Source organism: Zootoca vivipara, chromosome 4, assembly GCF_963506605.1.
Source record: "Zootoca vivipara chromosome 4, rZooViv1.1, whole genome shotgun sequence".
NCBI classification, from domain to species: domain Eukaryota; kingdom Metazoa; phylum Chordata; class Lepidosauria; order Squamata; family Lacertidae; genus Zootoca; species Zootoca vivipara.
Window position 1 is genome coordinate 63,618,264 of NC_083279.1, and position 23,038 is coordinate 63,641,301.

Here is a 23,038-nt window from a genome sequence, read left to right on the forward strand (position 1 = left end):
GTACCTCCAGCCCAAACTTTGCATTGTAATAAAATACTTAGCAATTGCAGAGCAAATCTAATAAGGGGCTGGGAAGGGATGGTATCCACTGAAAGGAACGTAAGAAAAAAATACCATAGTGTGTGGCAGGGCTGAGGACCTTTGTCAAATCAGCAACCAGTAGAACCATTTCCCTAGATAATTAGAAAGGGAATCAAAAGTAAAGCTGCCAATATCATAATGTCTTTGTAGAAATCAATAGTGCTTCTACAGAACAGTACTGAATATTGCTACTAAACTTGTAATACTGAATTCCAGAGGTTTTCACCCCTTGCCTTTTTTTGAACACGCTCCCTTGTGGGGACTCTCCTGGGGACTCTTCAGGCAGTTGCTGCTGCCAACCCTGGTCTCTGAGCCCCAAAGAGAGGTGCCTCTTCACATTGCCCCACAGGGGCCTGGGAAGAGGATACCCCCAGCCTTAGTGGCCCAACGGAGACTGACCAAATGAATGCGAGGCTTTCACCTTACCTTGGGAGGCAGCTGTGAGAGCAGCAGAGCTGCTTCAATAAACAGCTGTGCAAGCCTTTGGGAGGCAGAGACGTGAGAGGGCAACAGAGGAGGGATGGAAGGAAAGAGGGATAGAGGCCAGTGTTGTCTGTGGCACCCCTGACCATCACTGAAGGTGCCACGGCACCCTGGTTGAAATCCACTGCTGTATACAGTTCTGGTTACTGCACCTCAAAAAGGATATTGTAGAACTAGAAAACTGCTATCATACTGCTCAGTGTTTAAAAATTCCTTCATACTTAATGATTTTTGGCATATACCCATTTCCCCCCGAAATAAGAAAACCCATAAAATAAGTTGTAGCAGGATTTCTAAGCATTTGCGCAATATAAGCCATACCCTGAAAATATGACATAGTGATAGGCGCAGTTCTGGAGGGCGCCAAGGAAGAGGCGAGGCTGGACGCGTAATAAAAATAAGACATGCCCTGAAAATAAGCCATAGTGTGTCTTCTTGAGGAAAAATAAATATAAGACAGTGTCTTATTTTTGGGGAAACACAGTATAACCCCTTTTAGAAGAGAAAAGAAAGATTAGAAGTTAAGAATATTGCTTGACATTGCATTATAACTTGGGAGTGAGACATTGCTATGGAAAGCTCTACAATTACTACATATGCTTGTTTTATGAGAACCTTTTTATGTACTGATCATGGCTGAGTAAATCATGTGCGTTTAACTAGAAAAAGCACCACCGCATTGCCCCTCCTCGATGGTTAAGGATATGGTGAAAGAAGATATTGATCTGCCAGGGAAGTTTTAGATAAATTACCATCTTGCTTTAGCACCCAGTGCTGGAGTAGTTCCAATGGATACCCTTGTGTTCATCTACTCCTAAAGAATATAGTAAATGAATCCATAGATTTCAAGGAATAGGTGATGCTAAAATGAGAATAAAAGTTTTTGACTCTGTGCCTTTAAATACTGGAAATTCATTTCCCCTTGCATTGGTACTTTTAATGCTATCTATATTTCAAACTTTCAAGAAAAAACAAGTCCTGGACAAATCTCATTTAAAGTATAAACAATGGCATCCTAAAATATACTACATGGTATTAAATTTAGGAGAAAGCATGTGAAGGATCTGAACAGAACAGAACTGACATAGCAATTCCATGCCAATAAGATTTTCAATATAGATCCAGCTGCATTCGGTTACCTATATGTGTATCAAGTAATGAAACACAGCTAGAAAGGCGAAATAGATAAAAGTATAAGACCCTCGCTCCTTTCCCTAAAGCATACTGAAAGATTTATAACAACAGACACACATTTTAATTTGCTTGGGACTGAATCAACCTTGTCAACCATATATTTGCACACATACACACACATAGGCTGTAGCAAATTTGAAGGAAGTGCTGGAGGGAAGGACATTTTGGCAGGTGAAGAAAAATTGAACATTTACCATATATATTCAGTGCTCGTTTATTTTGGAAAACCTTTATTTATATATTTAACCAATTCTGGAGTTGAAATGCCTATTTTCAAATATTACACTTTGAAGGAAAAGGAAAGGAAGTTTAACCGTTGTGTTGAATCCCAGTAAGGAATTACAGTTCTGGGGAAGCACTGGATTCTACTAGAAATTTGTGTGGCAGTAGGCCCATAAATATGCCAAAAGAGAAGGTGCTTTATCGTGATATTGCTAGTGGTAATGAAGGAAAATATTAAGTAAAAGTTTGTAAGGGTTTTAATTTCCTGTATGTACTGTCAATGAATGACATAGCTAGTTTTTTTGCTAGATAGGGAATTGTTTATTGTTGCTTTAAAAAGGCTATTGAATTAGTTCATTTAATTTAAGATTGTACTTATGAGAGCTGAGTGCTGAGATAATTAAAATTTCACAAAGATAAATTAAGCAGAGATTATTTTGTGAAGCAACATTTTGCTTTTCATTATTTAGATCAGTTTAGTTACCTAGTGAATAAATTCAAAGCAAAAAAAAAAACCTACTCCAGAATGTGCTAAATAAAATGTGCAACATAATGAATAGAATCAGCAGTTTTCCATTTCACTTTACTCAGAGATATGAAATTGCCCAGTGCCTGCCTTACATATGAAAAATTGATGTGGACAAAGTATTTTACCTTGAAAGTGTGTCATTAAATTGTCACAGTAAGGGCTTCTCTGAAAATCCCTAAATAGGTCCCGCAATAACTTCATTCTGTAATTCAGGTGTGAATAAATGCCTCACTTTCCATCCTATAAACATTCTGCATCTGACTAGTTCCAAGGGGGGTTTGGTCTGGAATTTGCTCATGTTAAAACCTGCCTGTACAAAAGGGCAGGTCCTTTGGAACAAAACAAAACCCAGATTTATTTATTTTTTTTAAAAAATCACATCCCACCCTTCCTCCTGAAGTACCATAGCTCTACAGATGCTTTGTTGTTTAACAAATTTTGTACTGGGTTCAGAATATCCTCTGAAATGACAGCCACTGCACATTGGAAGGACCGTGTGAATAGGCAATTAGGAAGTTAGATAATTGTCTCCCACCTACCTCACTCTTACCTATTCTGATCTTACATGTGAGTTAGTCTTCCTCTGAACAACATGTGCCCTCCCCCCAAAAAAATCAGAAAAAAGAAGATTCACCCTTCTATAGCATAATTCTTTTTTTTGGGGGGGGGGGAAGAATGGGAATGTCATTATATTTAGAAGGACTATTAAAACCGCATGACATTTTCAAAATGCATCTGTTTAATACTCCTTTAATGAAGAAATCTCCACAGCACAGACTCTTTTTGTTGATAGGCAGGATCAAATACATGAATTTTTCACAAAAGTGAGCACAGACAACAAATCTAATCCCAAAAAGTCAGAATAAAAACTTCATCACAGAACCAAGAAACAGAAGACGACCTATAGCAACTGTCAGTTGTGTGGCAGGAACAACCTCCACAGATCAGTCAGCACGTTGTAGCGGTTAGAGCAGGCACCCCCAAACTGCGGCCCTCCAGATGTTTTGGCCTACAACTCCCATGATCCCTAGCTAACGGGACCAGTGGTCAGGGAAGAAGGGAATTGTAGTCCAAAACATCTGGAGGGCTGAAGTTTGGGGGTGCCTGGGTTAGAGTGTCCGACTAGGACCTGGAAGACCAGGGTTCAAATCCACACTCTGCCATGAACACACTGGGCGACCTTGGGCTAGACACTGCCTTTCAGCCTAACCTACCTCACAGGGTTGTTGTGAGGATTACATGAGGAGGGGAAGAAAAATGCACACCACCTTGGAGAAAACTGCAGTAAATAAATTTCAGGGAATGTAGTTGAACTGCAGAAAGGTGTTTACAGAAGAACAAGTTCAAGATGACCAATGCCAGACAGAAAATATATAAAATAAGTAGCACATTATTTCTGTTAAACTTTGAATGTACATTCAAAGGCATGAGCCCCATACCTTTTGCACTTGACCACAAAACTCTTACCCCTTTTCCTCCCTTTTTTAAACAAAAAACTTAAAAACTTATTACAGGTTGACAAGATACATTACAAAGCTGGTGCTGGTGAAACTACAGACATCTGCCTTCTTGTAAGAATAACCAATACTGGTCATAACCAATACTAGTCATGGTGCTGGAGGAGACTCTTGAGAGTCCCATGGACTGCAAGATGATCAAACCTATCCATTCTGAAGGAAATCAGCCCTGAGTGCTCCCTGGAAGAACAGATCTTGAAGCTGAGGCTCCAATACTTTGGCCACCTCATGAGAAGAGAAGACTCCCCGGAAAAGACCCTGATGTTGGGAAAGATTGAGGGCACAAGGAGAAGGGGACGACAGAGGACGAGATGGCTGGACAGTGTTCTCGAAGCTATGAACATGAGTTTGACCAAGCTGCAGGAGGCAGTGCATGACAGGAGTGCCTGGCGTGCTCTGGTCCATGGGGTCACAAAGAGTTGGACACGACTAAACAACTAAACAACAACAGTCATAAGAATAACCAGCACTAGTCAAATCAACTAAATATTTTTGACATATTCTTCCCTTTGGTGATTATAGATAATAGAGTGCCTGGGTTAGAGTGTCCGACTAGGACCTGGAAGATTACATAATGACAAATATCAGGCATCTTGTGCATGGACACAAAATATGTGGTCTAATAGTATTTTAGATAATTCTTTTCCAGCCACAGAGAGAACAAATTTGGAACATCAACACACACCAAAAGCTTATCAAAGTGATTGACTTTAATACAGGCGAGTACTTTCAAGGAGATGAGAACTCTTAACATAACAGAAGTATGGAGAAAATACTTTATCCAGTCCAATTGTTAACAATTTAAAGTATCCCCCACACCTTTTTGGTCCAAGGTCTAATTATAATATTAAATTTCCACATACAATTTTCATGGAAATCCAGCTGATCCTGGAAATATTACTAACCTGCACCAGAAAACATTTCCCTGAAATTCCTTAGCAAACATCTCACCTTAATCGTGCAGGTGATACAAAACCATGTTTGCATACAGCCTCTGGGATAGAACTAGAAATGAGACAGTGCATTAACAACTAAATTAATCAGAAATGGAGTCAGTAGACTTTCCTGTTTAACAGTATTGGCTGAAGGGAGAACCCCAGCAATTTCACTTTTATTGGTGTAGTCTCATTGCTGAGCCACAAGGTGCAGAACTCAGTGGAGTGGAAAGCCAGCCAACCAGAGAAGTTTCTGAGGTGTACTTGCCTGGAGGCAGAGTCAGCATCCTAGGTCCAGTCTTAGGGCTGGGTGAACAGCAGTCCACATGGTCAGATGCTCCAGCCTCTAGGGGTCAGGTAATCCAATGATATTGGGGTCAAGACCAGCAGGGAGCAGCAAGGTCATGCCAGGAGCCACAATCATTGCTACAAGCATCTGACTGCTGCTGGAAGCTCTGCTTAAGAAGGCTGGAGCCAGCTGGTTCTCATCAGTGCCTTCTATTCTGTATCCTTGAAGGCTGATCAGCTGCAGGTGAAGCTGACTCCTGGCCCATGACATTTATGAACAACTGGTTTGGTAGATGTGACTTTTCTGATCAGAGTAAATAAATATCTACTGACATTGATACTCCATCGTTTTTACACATTTCCTCCCAGTTTATATATTAAATGAGGCAAGAAGGCTTCCTAGACTCCTTAATTTGTTTGCAAACCAGATGATTCAGTAAAAAGTGCTGGTCAGTCATACTCTTGCCATTTCCACATGAAGCTTGTACTTCCCTGACGAAATTCAATTCAGCCCCTTCTTCTAGAAGCATCCCCAAACTGCGGCCCTCCAGATGTTTTGGCCTACAACTCCCATGATCCCTAGCTAACAGGACCAGTGGTCAGGGAAGATGGGAATTGCAGTCCAAAACATCTGGAGGGCCGAAGTTTGGGGATGCCTGTTCTAGATTGTGCAATATCAAGTGAGAGTTTGATTTAGAAACAATGTTTAGCAGACTAAGTGACTTTTCTTCTTGATGTCAGATTTATCACCTTTTAATATATATACACATCAGTGATCTTGCTTAAAATCCTTAACGTAGACAAACAATTTCACTAGAATTAGTATGCACCATGTAAGACTGTTCAAAATGAACTGAAGGGTACATATCTCTCCTAGGTCACAAGTTCAAAATGCTTCTTTCAGCTTCTATGTACATGAATGCGTTAGTCTGTGGCAGTCACATTATTGTTAGCTTGGGCTGAACTGTAGCCCACAACACTGGTTCAATTTAGCATGATTTGGATTTTTTTTTTTACCTTGTTGCAGCTCTGAACATAACCTCAAAGCAGAGATAATGTTTTTAAGTTACTGTTTCTAAAGCACTTGCACTCATCACCTTTCTGTGTGGACAAAACCTCTGAAGCAATTTATTTGTTAAAAGACCAGGCTGTAAGGCAAGCACAAAGAAAAAGATTTTTACTAACTGATATGGCTTTTTGCACGGTTATAAAACCAGTCAAATAAAACAGCTTTTAAAAAGTCATATACCTGAACAGAGCAGATTCTATTGAGTGACACTGTTGTATAAGATGGAGTTTCAGACAATGGCTACAACCAAATTACTGTACAAACAATCTCAGAATATATGCAGTAGATTCAAAAAAATACTGAAAAAAATGCCAAGCATCTTTTATTCCAAGTGAGCAACCATAATAGAAATGTAAAGCTACTGATAACATAAATCAAAATGCAAGAACAGCTGTGTTGTAGTAGCAAAGAGCTTGCAGTTTAACTGCTCAAGATTAATATATTGGCTGCATTTAAAAGGTGGATAAAGTTTTGAACCCCAATCCCTTCCTTAGGGGCACATCACCACATACATCTTTGGTATTGGGTTCCCAAACACCAAATAAATCTTAGAAAAAGTTATGTGGGTCAATGATCCTTTGGAGAAAAAAAAGTTCCCCAGCCCTACCATTATCTTCTCTTAATGGATAATGTGAAGCAGCTTGTGCGAGAGACTCCATGGAGGATTGCACCTCTCTTTTGCTGGGTGCAATGGCAGCCTTATTTATTGACAGACCGATAACTGCAAAACATAACCACCAAATCTCAACAGGCTGCTAGCTTCAGTCATCTCCCACTCTAGGCTTGCTTTCTATGAGCAGGCCCAAGGTGTATGGAGCTACCCCAGGCTTCCAACAGCCATATTTGCCAGGCTTCAGGGAATCTGATCTTCCTCCCCCATGGCAGGCTGCTAGCAACAGATAGACAAGAAGCTCTTATCAGGTTTTTTAATTCAATATTCACAGAGAGAAACTTAGAAATGCTGCCTCTCCAAGTAATGGTGTTGCTTCGAGTAAGCGCCAACCCCCTTCTCTTCCCAATCATCAACAGCACCAGCCCCCTTATGGAGGCTGCTTAAGGCCATTTGTTCTTAGCTCTCTGCTCTCCTACTTTCACTGCTCGCCGGGTTCTGGGAGAAGGGAGGGTCTGGAGTTCTAGTGATAATGTGTCAGCCAGCTGCTCTGGCTCTGCTTCTCCCCTCTCCTATTATCACCCAGCTTTGTCCCTCAGAACTGTGACCTCCTGTAAACCACTGTTGTAAATGTATACTGTCTTCCTCTTCTCTGGAAATTTCAGGAGGAGAGGGGGAAGTCTCCGCCATTCCTTCTCAGTCCAGTCCCTGACAATATCCCACTAAGCAGGCAGCTGCACTCTTCACACCCAGTTCCAAGTACAGTAGGTTTGGTGAGTCTGCCAGTGGGTTCCAAGGATGGAAAAAGGGCACCACCTACAGTTCTCTCTCCAGCTTCTGTCCCTTCTACTCCAGCTGCTTTTTAGGAGCTGCTTTAGTAGGAGCAGATGGCAAGAGTTAAGCTGATTAATAATTATAAAGAAATATGGAAATGATAAAAAAGGATGAAATCTAGTATATATTTGGGAAAGTCCATTTGTTCTCTATAGGTTTGGATGCCTCTTGAGATATCATGACCAAACTTGGCATGATGGTTCTCAAGGTGGGAGCAGCAGTTTTCATCTACACTTGGATGCTGGACACCATTTCAAATCAGGATGGTATACCAAGACAACTTAACTCTTAACTGTTTGTGTGATGGATAGAGATATGGTAGATCAACACATCCAGGTCCACATAAATGATTGTGGATGTTTTTCTAGAGGCGATTGTGTTGATCAGAGGCCTGATGTGAGAAGCTATCTTCAGGGCACTGGCCCAAAGATACAAATAATATTTTCAGTCACCCCTTATGGCATAGTTAAGATATCAGAAATTTCCATCAATGTTCCCAGTGTTAATTCTAATACATTTGTGGTTGAGAACACATAGCCATACTGAACATCTACGAACCTAGTGCATGTAGAGCAAAATGAATGAGAAAGTACTGAAGGAGACATGTAATTTACAGTGTTTCTGGGTCTTTAAGGTCACACTCACTTAAAGAGCAATTGTTCATCTTGGCACTTGCTGCTTCAAGAGTAGTTGACAGTAACAATGATATTGAGTCAGTAATAATGATACAGTTCCTCTCAAGAACCTGCTCGACCTAGATACAATAACTTTAATGCATCTTCCAATTTACTAGTTTTTAGACTGGCAATGATATTTTTTTAAAGAAGTGTCACGTCTGCAGGAATATCCATAACCATTTACCATCAACATATGCCTATGTCATCAATTACAATAATTTTTATTTGTGATTACTCATTTTTCCAACATGATATGTCTCCTCCAATGATCAGCACAGTATTTATTCCGAAGCTAGCAATTAACATTCTAATTTGCCACACTTAATTTGAAATAAAGCATGCACTGGTGGTTAACACCATAGCTGTGGTTTTCCTGTTTGTCCAATGTTGCCAGCAGCAGTCTCAGTTTATCAGTTGTCAATTATATTCTCATGCCAATGATTTTAGGTTTTAAAAGCCTTGACAGTTCTAGATTTAAGAAAAGTTTAAGGGAAAATATACATTAAAATGCTATTCTATAACTGAATCTATGTTAGTTAATTCACAGTGGCCCTAAATAATGAGTTTAGTGTTCCAAACATTTTCTTTCCTTCTAAAAGTTTCATTACGGTAATAATCCACTCTATTGTGAGCATAGGTAGTGCATTAAAATACATCCTGAGTGTATTCTGAAGCAAAGTGCCCAAGGCAGGTTGTGGTTAATCAAGAGAAGCATGGAGAACCTCATTTCTCTTAGGCCATGACTTTTATTTTGATTTCTGTTTTTAAAAATGTATGGAGTGTTAATGAAACAGATCATTTAAGTAAGAAAGTCATTCCCAGCAGAAGCAGAAGATGAATTAGCAAGGAAAGTAATGCCATTTCCCAACATCAACAAAGAGATATGAACATTAATGCATACTTTAGTTCAATTCCGTTTTTATTTAAAAATATATTTATATAACACTCTTCATTTGAATAATACCAGAGTGGTTTTATTAAATAAAACCACCACACAATAAGATAAAATACATGCTAAAATTGTGAAATTTCATTGACTTTGCCAGCAATAAAATAAAATAATAAAATAAATACCACATGATCATTGCTATGCACTATATATAGACAATTATTTGTTTGAGCTGGTAGGCTGGACGCACGAAGGAGAGATTTTTAAACTGCAACCCTAAAAAGACTTACTATCGAGGAAACATCCACAGGACTTTAGTGTTAGCAGAAAGCAAGCAAGACCATTTGTAAGCAGCCTCAACCTGCACCTGAGCAACAAAGTTACTGACTCCAGAATAGAGTCAATAGTGTAACAGGGACAGTTGGGACCAGATTGCCACTCTGTCGCTTGATCTCTGTTGGCTGGAAGCTGCAGTTCTATTCTATTCTGTAATGGTGGTGCTATATTGCTACAAAGATTGAGATAAAATCAGACCAGCAGTTAGCACTGCTTGTCAGCTGCCAGGATATTGCTGGGAATATCAGGCTTTGAGATCCATGATACTTTATACCAGCTGCTTTACCATGATGCTTTACCAGCTGCACTGGCTCCCGGTGGAGTACAGGATCAGGTTTAAGGTGCCGGTTTTGACCTTTAAAGCCCTATGTGGCTTGGGACTCGTACCTATGGGACCGCCTCTCCTGGTATGCCCCGCGGAGGACCTTAAGGTCCACAAACAACAATATTCTGGAGATCCCGAGCCATAAGGTGGCTAGATTGGCATCTACTAGGGCCAGGGCCTTTTCAGTATTGGCCCCAACTTGGTGGAATGCTCTTTCACAGGAGCCCAGGGCCCTGCAGGATTTGTCATCTTTCCACAGGGCCTGCAAGACAGAGCTGTTCCGCCTGGCCTTTGGGCTGGACTTTTCTGACCCCTGTGTTTTTCTCCCTCATGGCTTGGATTTATGGACTACTTAAAATGAGGCTGCATTTTAAATTTTAATATTGTATTTTAATCAGCCTTTTTATTTTAATTAATTGCTTTTTATGTTTTATTGTAATTTTATTGGTGTTAGCCGCCCTGAGCCCGGTTTTGACTGGGGAGGGCAGGGTATAAATATTTTTTTTAAATATTATTATTATTATTATACTTTCTGGATACATTGGTGCAAGATCCTCAAATGTTTCTTTCCCTAAGTGCTTCCTGTGAGTTTATACAGTGTGTCCTGTAATGTTTGCACAAGAATGATTGGGAAGTCACTACCACGTGGGCTTGTGATCTGGACTGTGCAAGGATAAATTTAATTTTGACTGCAACCAAGCAGTACTGAATATGCACTTGCACCACCCTCTCTGATTTATTTTTAAAATTGCTTTTTTCACACCTTAGTCATCAAAAACCTATCTCACCCATACCAAATATTTGCAATCAGGCAGTCAAGTCACTATGCAGACAATAAACACACCTCTCTAAGTTGCTAATGACAGAATCTTTCCACAAAAGGATTCTACTACTGACACTAAGAGGTGCACTTTCATTGCAAGACTATATAGATGACTTTGCTGAGTGGTGGCTGCTTCAAAGGATTGCTTCCCACTTCCTAAGATTCTCATTTCTTACAGCAGTGAGGGGTTGTTAGAAGAGCGAATCTCTACTCTCTGAGCCAATGAGGCCACAAGCGTGTGTTGCAATGTGGTTTCTTCCACTGTGGAATCAGGTAGCTTTCATTTCCATTTCTTTTAATTTGTCTGTTGTCAGGTTTCAGATGAGAACAAGTACTACCATCTGCATTTCCTCCTCCCTCCCACCCATCGTTTTCATTAACCAGGGGAATGCTCAAGTAGATTTCAAGTGCTTAACTTAGGAGACTGACTCAAACCAAGTTTGAAAGCCCCTACTGCAAAGACAGATTCATTAAATGTGCATGATGTGTTATACTTTGACAGCACTCATTACAGTTCATAACGCCAGTTACAAATCACTGAACTGAACCACTTGCAACAACAAAAAAATTATGAAGCATTTTTTAAAATTCAATATACTGTAAGAGACACAATTCACCAAGTGCTATTTCAGCATAGCACTTTTTAATGGCTTACATCCAAAATCCAAAAGGTGTGCTGTAAACATAGCGACATACATGAAAAAGATAAGAACAGGACTTACTCAACAGCTACTCGACCAGAGGGAAACAGGAGTACTCGATCATATAATTAAGCCTATCGTTATGATTCATGAATAAAGATGCACATGAGGCAGAATAAAGTTCTTGTAATAATGCCTAAGTTACTCCAGGGAATGAATTGCTACACAAAATGACATGCCTCTCTTTTGGATAAACACATTTTGCTTTGCACTTACTGCAGCATAATGCGTCTTACAAGTGTTTGACTTTTAACATTAAATTAAGGCTGAAGTTTTAAGCACACTTCTTCGGAAATTATATCTACTGAGCCATTAGAAAATCCACATTGTGTGAATTTAACTATATTGACATAAACGTACATCACACCTTTCCCCAGGGGCTCAGGACATGTTGCAAAGGATTGGAAGCAATAAAAAAATAAGACTAATAAGTATAATTTACAATCCCACAGACTCCAACAAGATGAAAAGCGCAAGCTAACAAATCTTTTACACCCAACACCAATTCTACCACAATAACAATGGTCCAGTAGATGTCCACTAATGCTGTGCACTAGGGGAGGGAGACTGCACAATTGTTCATAGTCAGTGATGAGTCTGGTGGCAAATGACAAAGATTATTAAAGCCCCTAACAACCCACAAATGGGGCACTGGTCCACAAATGTCAGTCTTCCCTCAGCCAGTTGCCACCTGTCTGGCTGGGGAGATCTAGCCGGGTGGGCGGAGTATAAATCATCATCATCATCATCATCATCTGCCTTCTTCTTTACAACCAGTCAAGAGGGTGGCACTTGTGGATTTCAGCAGGGAAATTGGGGGGGGGGGTAGAATTGGCTCTGCCTGTCATTGGCTCCACATACTGTTTGCCTCCTGCCTTGGGTCCTACCAGTGCCACTAGCCACCAGCCACCACTGTATAGATAGATAATTTTTATGTACAGACATGGATTGGACAATGGATTAAAAGATGCACTGTGTCTGAAGAGATACAAGAATCAATCCACTAAAAGCTCTAGAGTAGGGGTGGGCAGAGGGTAGATTGAGATCTGGTAGTAGATCTCTTTAGTTATTTGAAAAAGATCATCAAAGGCTCCCAATTGTTTAACAAGGATGACCCCTCCCCCCAAAAAAGGTTTTCCCTTTCTAAATTAGGCTGCTAACATGAAGGAAGTATGGGTATGTTTGAGAGAAAGTGGATTACTGAGTGGTAGGTCTGTGAGCTCAGTTCTAGTACTGGAAACAAATTCCATGTGCTGAGAGACACCTTGACACCGAGAGACCCATATAAACCTTTATCTGTATGAATCACATGCTTTTATATGCTTTTATTCTGTTGTTTTACCATTTTTTATGTTATAGTTTTGTTTTAATTATATTGCTGTTTGTTTGTTTTTTGTATACCACTCAGAGATTTTTTTAAAAAAATATTAAGTGGTTTATATATGTTTTAAATAAATAAATAAAATTCCCAGTAAAAAATAAATAAATGATGGCTGTTTTTAAGTGTATTTAAAAGCCTTGAACATAAGAACTTAAGAAGAGCTTGCTGGATCAGACCAATTGCCCATCTAGTCCAGCCTCCTGTTCTCCCAATGGCTGAACAATTGCCTGTGGGAAACTAGGTTTTTCAATGAGGGGGAAGGAAATGAAAATATGCTGTAATGGCTGGTTATAGAAATTTTTCTGAGATGAGAAGAGGGGGAATGGTTAGTGAAACATTGACCCTAACCTTGGCATTTGACTGCCTAGACACGATGGCAAATGTCATTTCTTGAAAACAGAATATATTTTCTACACAACAACATGAATCTTCTCACTGTGTATACAACTCCTCAGTTACCACTGGATGCTATTATCTTAGGGTAATTATAATTCAGTCTTTCATGTGTATATACGTTGGCAAACTACTTGTAATTTTAATTATATTTTCTCTTTCTGTAACTGTTAGGTATACGTTTTGTTTGTGCTGAAGAAACAAACAAAACAAGGGATGCTTGTGCTTCTGGTTCTGCAAAGTACCGGTATCTTGCACAACATTTAAAATGAATTGTTTACTGTATATTTCCAAAACGTATCTAAACCTTTTCACAGTAACTCTCTCTTTCTGTTACTATTCCCTAAGAGGCAAGTTGAAAGCATGTAAAAATGCAATCTAAAACCAGAGCTGGAAGACAAGGCTTCTTCATTATAAGTAGGTGAATGTGTTATTTAAAAATACTGTTTCGAAGCTAATTCAGCAGTACAATGAATAGATTTATAAGAGCTGCAAAAGTATGAAAACTTTAGGTAATTTTAAATCTGCTTTCAAAACTATCCCAGCATGCACAACTTAATGCCTTCAGAATATAGAAATGAAATCAGTCACTGGGTCAAGGCCTTTGGCAAATCCATATGGAAGAGACTCAAACTCATAGAAGGAGAAGGGGTTATGGAGCATAATGAAGAAAGTACATTTTAAGAAGCAAATGAATTGAAACAACCTGTTACGAACATAATTGCTTTAAAGACCCCACAGCAAACACCAGCAGAATTGGTTTGTAATTTACCACGTCCTTCACTTTGAACATGCTCCCTAAAGGTTTGTGTGAAAGTCATGACACCTACAAGAACAATTTTTTCTAGACTGACTAGCCATGATTAATGTCTCCTTTTACTGCTTTTGACCCAACTAATTCCTTTTGCTAGGAAAGGAAAGAAGCCTTCAGTTTGCTTGTCATGAAGTCAGAACACAGAGATCGTGTTTTTAATTTAAATCCCTCTCAGAAATGTTTGGGTAAACTCTGAAAAAAGAATGCTGCTAATGTGACAGAAGAATTTCAGCAGTCAGTCAATTAAGTATTGTGGCAAAGGTTTCTAATTACACTACTGAAGTCACAATCTTATCCTGGGAATATCTTGTACTGAACTGAGGCTATATCAGTCAGTAATGACTCTTCTAACTGTATCAGTCAGTGATAAAGATTCCAACTAAATGAAGCAAGCCTGATTACTTTAATTTGGTTCTTTGCAGTGGCAGGAATATATATAGCACAAGGTGGCTTATTCTTGAGAGGAAAAAACACTCAAGTTGTAGAACAGTTTCAAGAACTTCTTAAAGTTCATTGTATCAACTCTGCAGAGATTTCTGTAAATTGTTAGATCAAATTGCAAAAACTTGAAAACCAAACCTATGTTTTCATTTCTTTAGCTATATGCTTTGATAAATACATTCTCTGCACACACACACACACAGAGAGAGAGAGAGAGAGAGAGAGAGAGAGCGAGCTATTTTTCTTTAAAAAATATTTAGGGATACTCTCATTTTCCTACTCATATTGAAATACTGCCCCTCAATGAGGCCAAACTTAGATTCACAAAATGTTTAGGGGTATGCATACCCCTGCGTTCCCCCCAGAAAAAAACACTGTATATAGTATAAATACATGGCTCACTTTGTCTTTCACGAGGTAAACATGGATGTGATATTGTATACAATAAAAAATGGTGGCAGTTAGTTTGTTCACAGAGAGTATCATAATAACGTCATATCATAGAATTGTAGAGTTGGAAGGGACCCCAAGGGTCATATAGTCAAATCCCCTGCAATGCCAGAATCTCAGGTAAAACATCTATGGAAGATGGCTATCCAAACTCTGCTTTAAAACTTCCATGGAAAGAGGTTATGCTCCAGAGCTGGAAGAATAATTTGGGGGAGGGGAACATGACACTTTTTTCTTTCTCACCCTCCTGAAGCCTCTTCTTACTCTTCTATCATGATAAAAGTGCTCAGATTCAGGTCTGCAATAGATGTTTCATCTCTGACTCAGATATTAGTAAAAGCCAATCATATTTAATTATGACATGGTCCCTCATCACCTTTGTTTCTAAACTGCCTGTCAGGTAAAAATTGTTCTGTTCATCAGTTGGAGAAGCAAGATAAATTGAAGGAAGAGTCACGCTTCCCTCAGGTGTAGTCAAGAGCAACATCCTGGATTCTGTTTAGATATTTGATCCCCTCCAGATGGTTTGGGCTATAACTGTGCTGACTAGAGCTGATGGGAATTCCTGTTGGAAATTTACCATACACAGCTGCCACACTGGGCCCAGCAGGATAATGCTAACTGGACAAGAAAATTATGGTAAGTTGACAGGCACACACCAGCAACAGAATTATGTGATCTAAATTTGACCAATTGCACTTACCTATGGGAATATGAAGACATTTTATTACCACTGGTGTGAGAGACTGTGGCCACATTCACATCATATGATACCCACTTTAAACAATTATGGCTTCCCCCTAGAGAATTATGGGAGCTGTTGTTTGTTAAGGGTGCTGAGAGTTGTTAGGAGATCCTACCCCCCCCCCCAAGCAACAATTTTCAGGATGGTTTACCAGTCAATCCATCTTCACTGGGAACTCTAGGAAAGTGCAACTGACCAATTTCTCAGACATGGGGACCACTCACCCACTATGCTTCTGTCTTGTTAGGATCCAAGCTTAGCTTGTTTTTCCTCATCCAGCTCATAACTGTGCCCAGGCACCAGTCCAAGGACTGCACAGCCTCTCTCAGTTCAGATGTTATGGAGAAACAGAGCATACTGATGGCACCTTGTCCCCAAACTCCTAATGACCGTATCCAGGACCTTTATATAGATATTAAATAGCACTGGCATTATGCTCTGCAGCAGCCCATAACACAACCCCCAAGGGGCTGAAAAGCACTCTCCCAATACTACTGTTTGCCTTTGGTCCTGGAGGTAGGAACCACTGTAACACAGTGTTCCCAATTCCCATTCTCCACTCTGTTATGACACAGCCCTACATACTGTCCTAGACTGACCATCTAGCAGTCAGAGCACCTATCCCTGGTCATTTATTTATCTTACTGCATTTCTCACAGAGTGTTTCATTGAAACTAATTAATATATAGATAGATTTATCTCACAGTCTATATCTATGTTGGTCTTGAAATAGTTTCATATGTTTTTGTTTGTTGATGTTTTTACTATTGCTAGCTTGAAAATGTTTCATGGGAAGTAACACCTTAATGGAACAAATGATAAATTAAGAGAGCTTTGATTTTCTGACCTTTATTCAGTAAATGTGGTGGTCTTAAATAACACTGTACAACTTTTTCCTACCCCAAACCACAATGCGTGTCTTCTGAGATGTGCTCCCAGGCAAGTCACATGACCCATGCCTCACCCTCCCATCCCTATTCTTTTCAGGGCAAGAGTACAGCACAAGAAAGGATAAGATTGAGGCACCAAATATGGCTGCTGAGAACTTGCATGAAAAAAACGGGATAACCCGTTCATATCCTCTCCCCTCATATAAGAATCTCATTAATCTTTTTGAGGTTGGACTTTATGCACAACACTCTACAACAAATTCCAAGGAGCTCTAATCTTTACATTCCTTTACCACAGTTCTTATGGCAGCAACGGAAAGAAAGCTATGCTGGTTCATATCCTTGGGGCTCCTGTGTAAATGTGCATGGCCAGAGAGATGGCATAAGATTTATCTTTAAAGACAGCAGATATGTATCTTTTACCAGTGTCTGCTTTTCGTGTAACTATGTTGGTTTCCACTGTAGTTTATCCAAGCAAGGAAAGGCCTCTGCCTTTGTAATCTATGATAGCCTGACAGTAAAACCCAAGTGTGAACGCTGCTTGCATTCCCCACAATAATTCTTCCATTATTAACAGTGCTACTAGTAAAGCTTCAAAGAATTTAAGGATCACTTTTCAGAGTCTCAGTCAGTTTATTTGGACATAAAAGAAGAGTTTTGCAGAAAAAGACATGGTGATAAATGAAATGGCAAGCCTTCATAAAGCATGTTTATGAAGGTAGCACCAGTTTTGCTGCCTAGAAATAGATGTACAAAAGAGGGATGGTTGAAAACTATATATTTAAAAGAGCAAAGATAAATCATGTCAGTATCTTTGCAAATAAAATTAATGACTTTGGGGGCATTGATGCAAATTATATAGCAAGTGCAATGGCCATTCGAAATCTGCACACTAGTAAGTAAAGGGCTGCACACAAATCTTAACAATGGTAGTGAACAGGTATTCTCCTCCTCCCTAGAAATTGAGGAAATGTAGAGAATAAGCTGTTAAGTAAATTTAAATGTAGTTGAAATAGGCCATTAGAGTGTTTTCAAAAATACAAGTTAGTAGAACAATTAAAAAGCTGTGCAGCAGGGCAAGCCTTATAGAAAAAAATATATAAATATGGAAGGAAGCTCATGTGAACTCTGTTTAATTATTGCTGTTTATTTCACTTATCAATATGATTTCTCTCCCTTTTATAGAAGTGCTATTAGAACAGTAATTACTACCCACAGGGCTGGTAATTTGAGCTATACAGTGAAAAGTTGGTGGCTCACAAGGAGTCATGGGCGATGAGATATAAATGGTTTGGAAATACCCTTTTGATGATACTGGTAGGTTCTGATTGCTGAGGTTTGAGGCAATGTGATCACAAAGCTGCTCATTCATCCCCAAACTTCTCGGTGTGTGAGTATATGTGTGTGTGTGTGTGGGGGGGTATTTTTTATTTTTTTACTGCCCAATAGTGTTGGGGGGAGGGGAGGATGGGGGTGAAGAGGAAATTGGGATGAAGGGACTCACAACCCAGGATATTTTAAGGCAGAGGTGAGGAACCTGTGCTTTCCATCTGTTCAGGGCTGGCCCTACGGCAAGGCTGGGTGGCGCAGGGCCGCCAGGGGGGCGCCGCTGGGAAACGGGGCGGGCGGGCTGCCGGAGGGATCTTCGCACCACGGCGCCAGGGTGCCAGATATGCTTAAGGCGGCCCTGCATCTGTTGCTGAATTATAGCTGTCATCATCCCTGACCACTGACAGTGCTGGGAGAGGCTGATGGGAATCCAATAGCAACCAGAGGCTCATAGATTTTGCACCTCTGTAAAAAGGATTTTGCATCTGATAGAATCCTTGTAAAACAAATTAGGATTGGAAGAAGTGCTTTCCCACTTATCCTAATTAATTTGAAGCCCTTTTGATAATTTGGGTAGGATTCACCAAACCAGTCCTGTAAGTGGAAGTCCTGCACAAGGACATTTGCTTCTGCAAGGGGCTTTTCTCCCTCTCTTCCCCCTATGCCAGCTGAAATTGGTTTGACAGAGGGTTGGGAGAAGTTCCAGAACAATGCGCAGGGGGAGGAGGCATTGCTCCATTTGGCAAGCTGGAACACTTCCACAGACAGAACAAGTATAAGATGCTAAATCCCACCCTTTTAGCCTATGTGTCTCTCCTGGACAGCAATGAGCATGCTTAAACCTTGTCATGCCATTTATTATTATTATTTAAATATGAACGTTCCCCGCAAGCATCTAGGGTTCTCCTTGGCATGCAGAAACACCAGGTCATCATGCAGCCACAATGCTGATTAAATCCCTACATACCGGTAAGACTTTAAATTAAGTGTGAATTTGATTTTAAGTTCTGAAGATTTGGTTTTCTATTGGACATACCTATTGATTATTGAAGCTGTCAACTTAATAAAACCAAAATAAAGCCATACTTGTCAGTCTGTATGCAACTGTTTTCCTATGCAACTGGCACAAAAACAATAGGGAGGCCTGGGGACAAGAACCTTTAGTAATTTCAATACCAATTCTATATGGACCAAATTCTATATGGTCATTCATACAAGAATGTCATAATATTTAAATACCTTACATTTGTACCTATCAAACTAGCTGGAGAGATACATTTTGTGAAATTAAATTCATGGGACATGTATCAAAATGTATATATTGATATTTTAAATATCTGAAGTACATTTCTTACACAGGTAAACATGGTGATGCTGGGTGCAACCAAATGACAGAAGTCAATGGAAATGTTACCATTGATTTCAATGGGATGACAGCTGCAATTACAGTGAAATCCATTGGGTGCTCCTCTGTGTACTATTGAAATGAATGAAGTTTACACAGTAGTAAGCCTCAACCTTCCCATCAGTAATTCCACAGGTATGCCTTAAAAAAATTAAGTATATGTCCCAGCATTATATTAATTTCAGTTAATGCAACACCTTTTCATCTCGATAGCCCAATTAATTTTAACAAAACACCTCCTATTTTATCCTAAAACCATTTCCTCTCCACCTCACAAAATAGTAACACGGAATAATAAAAGATCTGAGTAGCTTTAAGTGCTTCTATTGTTCTATTGACTCGGGGGGGGGGAGAGGAGATCACAAAATGTACTGTGAACTCACATAAGCTCTAAGTATATCTGATATACAAATAGCACAAACTTACCATCTTGATCTGTAGTGATTGTGATAGCTGTAAACTGCTTGGGTGAAAAACTTAATTCAGAGACTCCATTCATGGCTTCTATTTCAAAAGTGTAGTTCACATGAGACACAAAATCAAGCACAGTTACTGAGGAATTGATTAGTCCAGTATGTCTTGGAATGAATCGGATGCCTCCTCCACATATCTCACACTGGCTGGCATCAGATCCACATTTCTTGCAAATGACACTATATGTGAGGTCTTTTCTTCCTCCTGTGTCACTTGGGGGGCTCCATTCCAACATGAGAGCTGTTTCATTTATGTTAAAAATTACGTTCCTTGGAGCAGAAGGAGGCCCTAAGGAAAAGGGGAAATAGTTTGTCATTAGAACCAACACACACACACACCTAAAGCCCTCTTTCATCATTTACGGAAACAAATTAAATGTGGCAAACATGGTACATTCTTACACACTTAGAAAAACAAAACTCAGCTACCCTCATATTGTTCTTAAGGAACATGTAAACAGGAACTCATGCCAAGATCACAAGAGAACACGTTAGCACAAGGTCAGGAAACAAAGTCAGATAAAATACTAGGAACAGAACTCAAGACAGATTCAGGATGGGGTTTGTATGGTTAGGATGACAAAATATGCCCACATCACAGAATCTGGTATCAGGATTTTAAACTCTCAGGGCCACAACTATTCTCACCCATTGACTTTTATCTATCTATCAATGCCAACAGGAATAGAAGTACAGAGAATTCTACCAGTCAGATGTTTGTAGGGGAAATAAAATCAGGGAATTGAAACTTCCTCCCATTTCTGCTCTTGAAGAATCAATCTTAAGAATTTTAGCCCCCCCTCTTTTTTTTAAAAAAGGCTTTTCTACCAGAGGGAGACTATGTACAGCATCACATCCAATTATTGACAAAATACCTTTATGCTATCTTGATTTATTTTGGTTTGTGTATGTTATGTATAATTATATTCAGTTTGCACCAGAAAAAAAATGCATGTTAGTTTTTTTCTTTTGCAATTTCCCAATGATTGCTAATAGTTCTGTTCGGTAAAGCAATGTACAGAGAATCTTGGTCTTATTTTAGGATAAAAATATGATTTATTATGCATTCATATTGCTCTGAACAGGAAAATTGTTATCAATTGTAGTAGGAGTGTTTCAAAGTTTATAACTGTCCGCCTGCAGATACTGAAGAAATAGACACCCTTCGTACTCAAGGGCCCTCGTGCCAATTTGCATGACGATTAAATAGGTTTTTAATTGCCATTAAATTATGCCATCTAAACTGTGATTTCATGCAAATATTAAGCTGTAATGACATGCAGTGAATCATTTACTAAGATTTAGAACTTGGAACAAAGAGAGACAATTAATTCTAATCCTCAGATTCTGCTAAATTATGTGTCATTGGGATTTTTATGAATGTAGCCTGATTGCTTTGTTATCACTTATAAATTATGCATAATTATATGTCACATTGGAAAAAAAAACTGGCAGCCATAACCTTTTTGCAGGCATCTGTGAGCAATACGCTCAGGAATTTCTGCATGCTATATATTTCGTTTAGGCAAGCAAGTATACTGACAGTTTTAAAAGATTAATGTCTTTCACCAACATGCATCAAACATTGTGACTATTCCAGTTTTGCGCAGTAAAGCTATAATAATTATACTAATGCCTGCATAATTTATTTTATAGAAAAAAATTAAATGCTGCCTGGGATCCAGAAAGGTATGTTGAATATACAAAGGGATATTGGTGTATATTCAAAAACTATTTTGACACTACTTTGTGCTTCAGAAATGGCTTACTATGTGGAGCTGCTGGTGTAAAATCATGCCAAAGTCGTAGTAAGGATGAAGGATTTGTTGTGTCATTCTCTAGTCCTTGATCAGTATATCTTTAATATATGCCTTTCTTACTGAATTGCAATCCAGCTTCACATCCCATTGACCTATCCCATCATATAAGTAGAATAAAGCGTTGCACCATTCAGGAACAAGATAGATTGAAATTGTACTGATGTACACATGATAAAATCATAAATTAGAAAGAAGCCAATTCTGGTTTATTTTATTTTATAATTATTAATATGTCTTGTTTAGAAACAAATATTAAGCACTAATGACCATTAAGAATCAGAAAGTGATTCATGAAGGCAAGAAGACAATTTTGCAAATGCCTCTTTTCCACCCTAATGACCCTTTGCCCCTGCAGCTGTCCAGAAGGAGTTTAACAGTCCGAAAGGCAGTTAGAACCCAGTTCTCATAGTATTTAATTAGAGTGTGTGCAACCGAGATTTTAAGTGTTCAGCAAATTCAGGCTAATGTAGAAGTTGTTGTTGTTTGCCATTATTGTCATCATCATCATTATCACCTTCTGGAACAGGACAATCTATCATCTCCAGATCCCTAGCACTATGGGTTCGGCCGGTTGTCATGGTGCTGAGCAGGATTTTTTAAAAATACCATATCTAAACTGGACATTGTTAACGAGTTATTTTTAGTCCACTTATTCTGTACCTGGTATCTGAAGAAGTGTGTATGTACACGAAAGCTCATAGCAATGACAAACTTAGTTGCTCTCTAAGGTGCTACTGGAAGGAATTTTTATATTTTGTTTCAGCTATGGCAGACCAACACAGCTACCTACCTGTAATTTATTCTGTACTGTCAGGCTACGATGACACCTGTGTTTACTTGGGTGTTGTAATGTAATGTAATCTCGGAGTGGAGATGAGAAAGTCCAAGAACATAATAAATATCCTGAAGCAGTTGTAAAGCGGCTTCCTAAGCTATCTTCCATAACTCATAAATCAAGCTCCTTAGAGCCTGCAGATTCACCATCCTAAGGTTTATTGGCATGTGGGAAGGGGCTGGTATTGTGGGTAGGGTTTCATCAGCAATTCATTTGAATGAGTGGGTTGTGACAGCCACGGCAATATGTATAACTGTTTGAGACTCTTCGCCAGGGTGCTGTAATGGAAGTTCAATATGACTTTTTACACAGTTAGACTATGTTACTTGCCAGCCAGGACTGCCTTTAGGAGTGGCTGATGTGAACTGGAATAGCTTTATTTTGTTTTAATTGGTCATTTGATCCTGAGCCATAATGTTATAGTCCCATTTTAAACTCTAAGCACTGCAACTATATCTGAGTCTGTAAAAAGGGTCTGGTATTTATCTTCCCAAGGGCATTTTCAGGATATATACTTTCTAGATATGTTGCAGTACATGGAGTGTTTTC

At 39.3% G+C, this 23,038-nt stretch overlaps 1 protein-coding gene across 1 annotated transcript in view; it reads right to left on the reverse strand.

Annotated features, from left to right (window-relative positions):
• EPHA6 (EPH receptor A6) overlaps positions 1–23,038 on the reverse strand; it is a 270,673-nt gene that overhangs the window by 164,723 nt on the left and 82,912 nt on the right. The window contains exon 3 of the mRNA XM_035116101.2: positions 19,788–20,123. Within this exon, the coding sequence (XP_034971992.2) occupies positions 19,788–20,123 (336 nt within the window). The remainder of the gene's footprint in view (positions 1–19,787; positions 20,124–23,038) is intronic.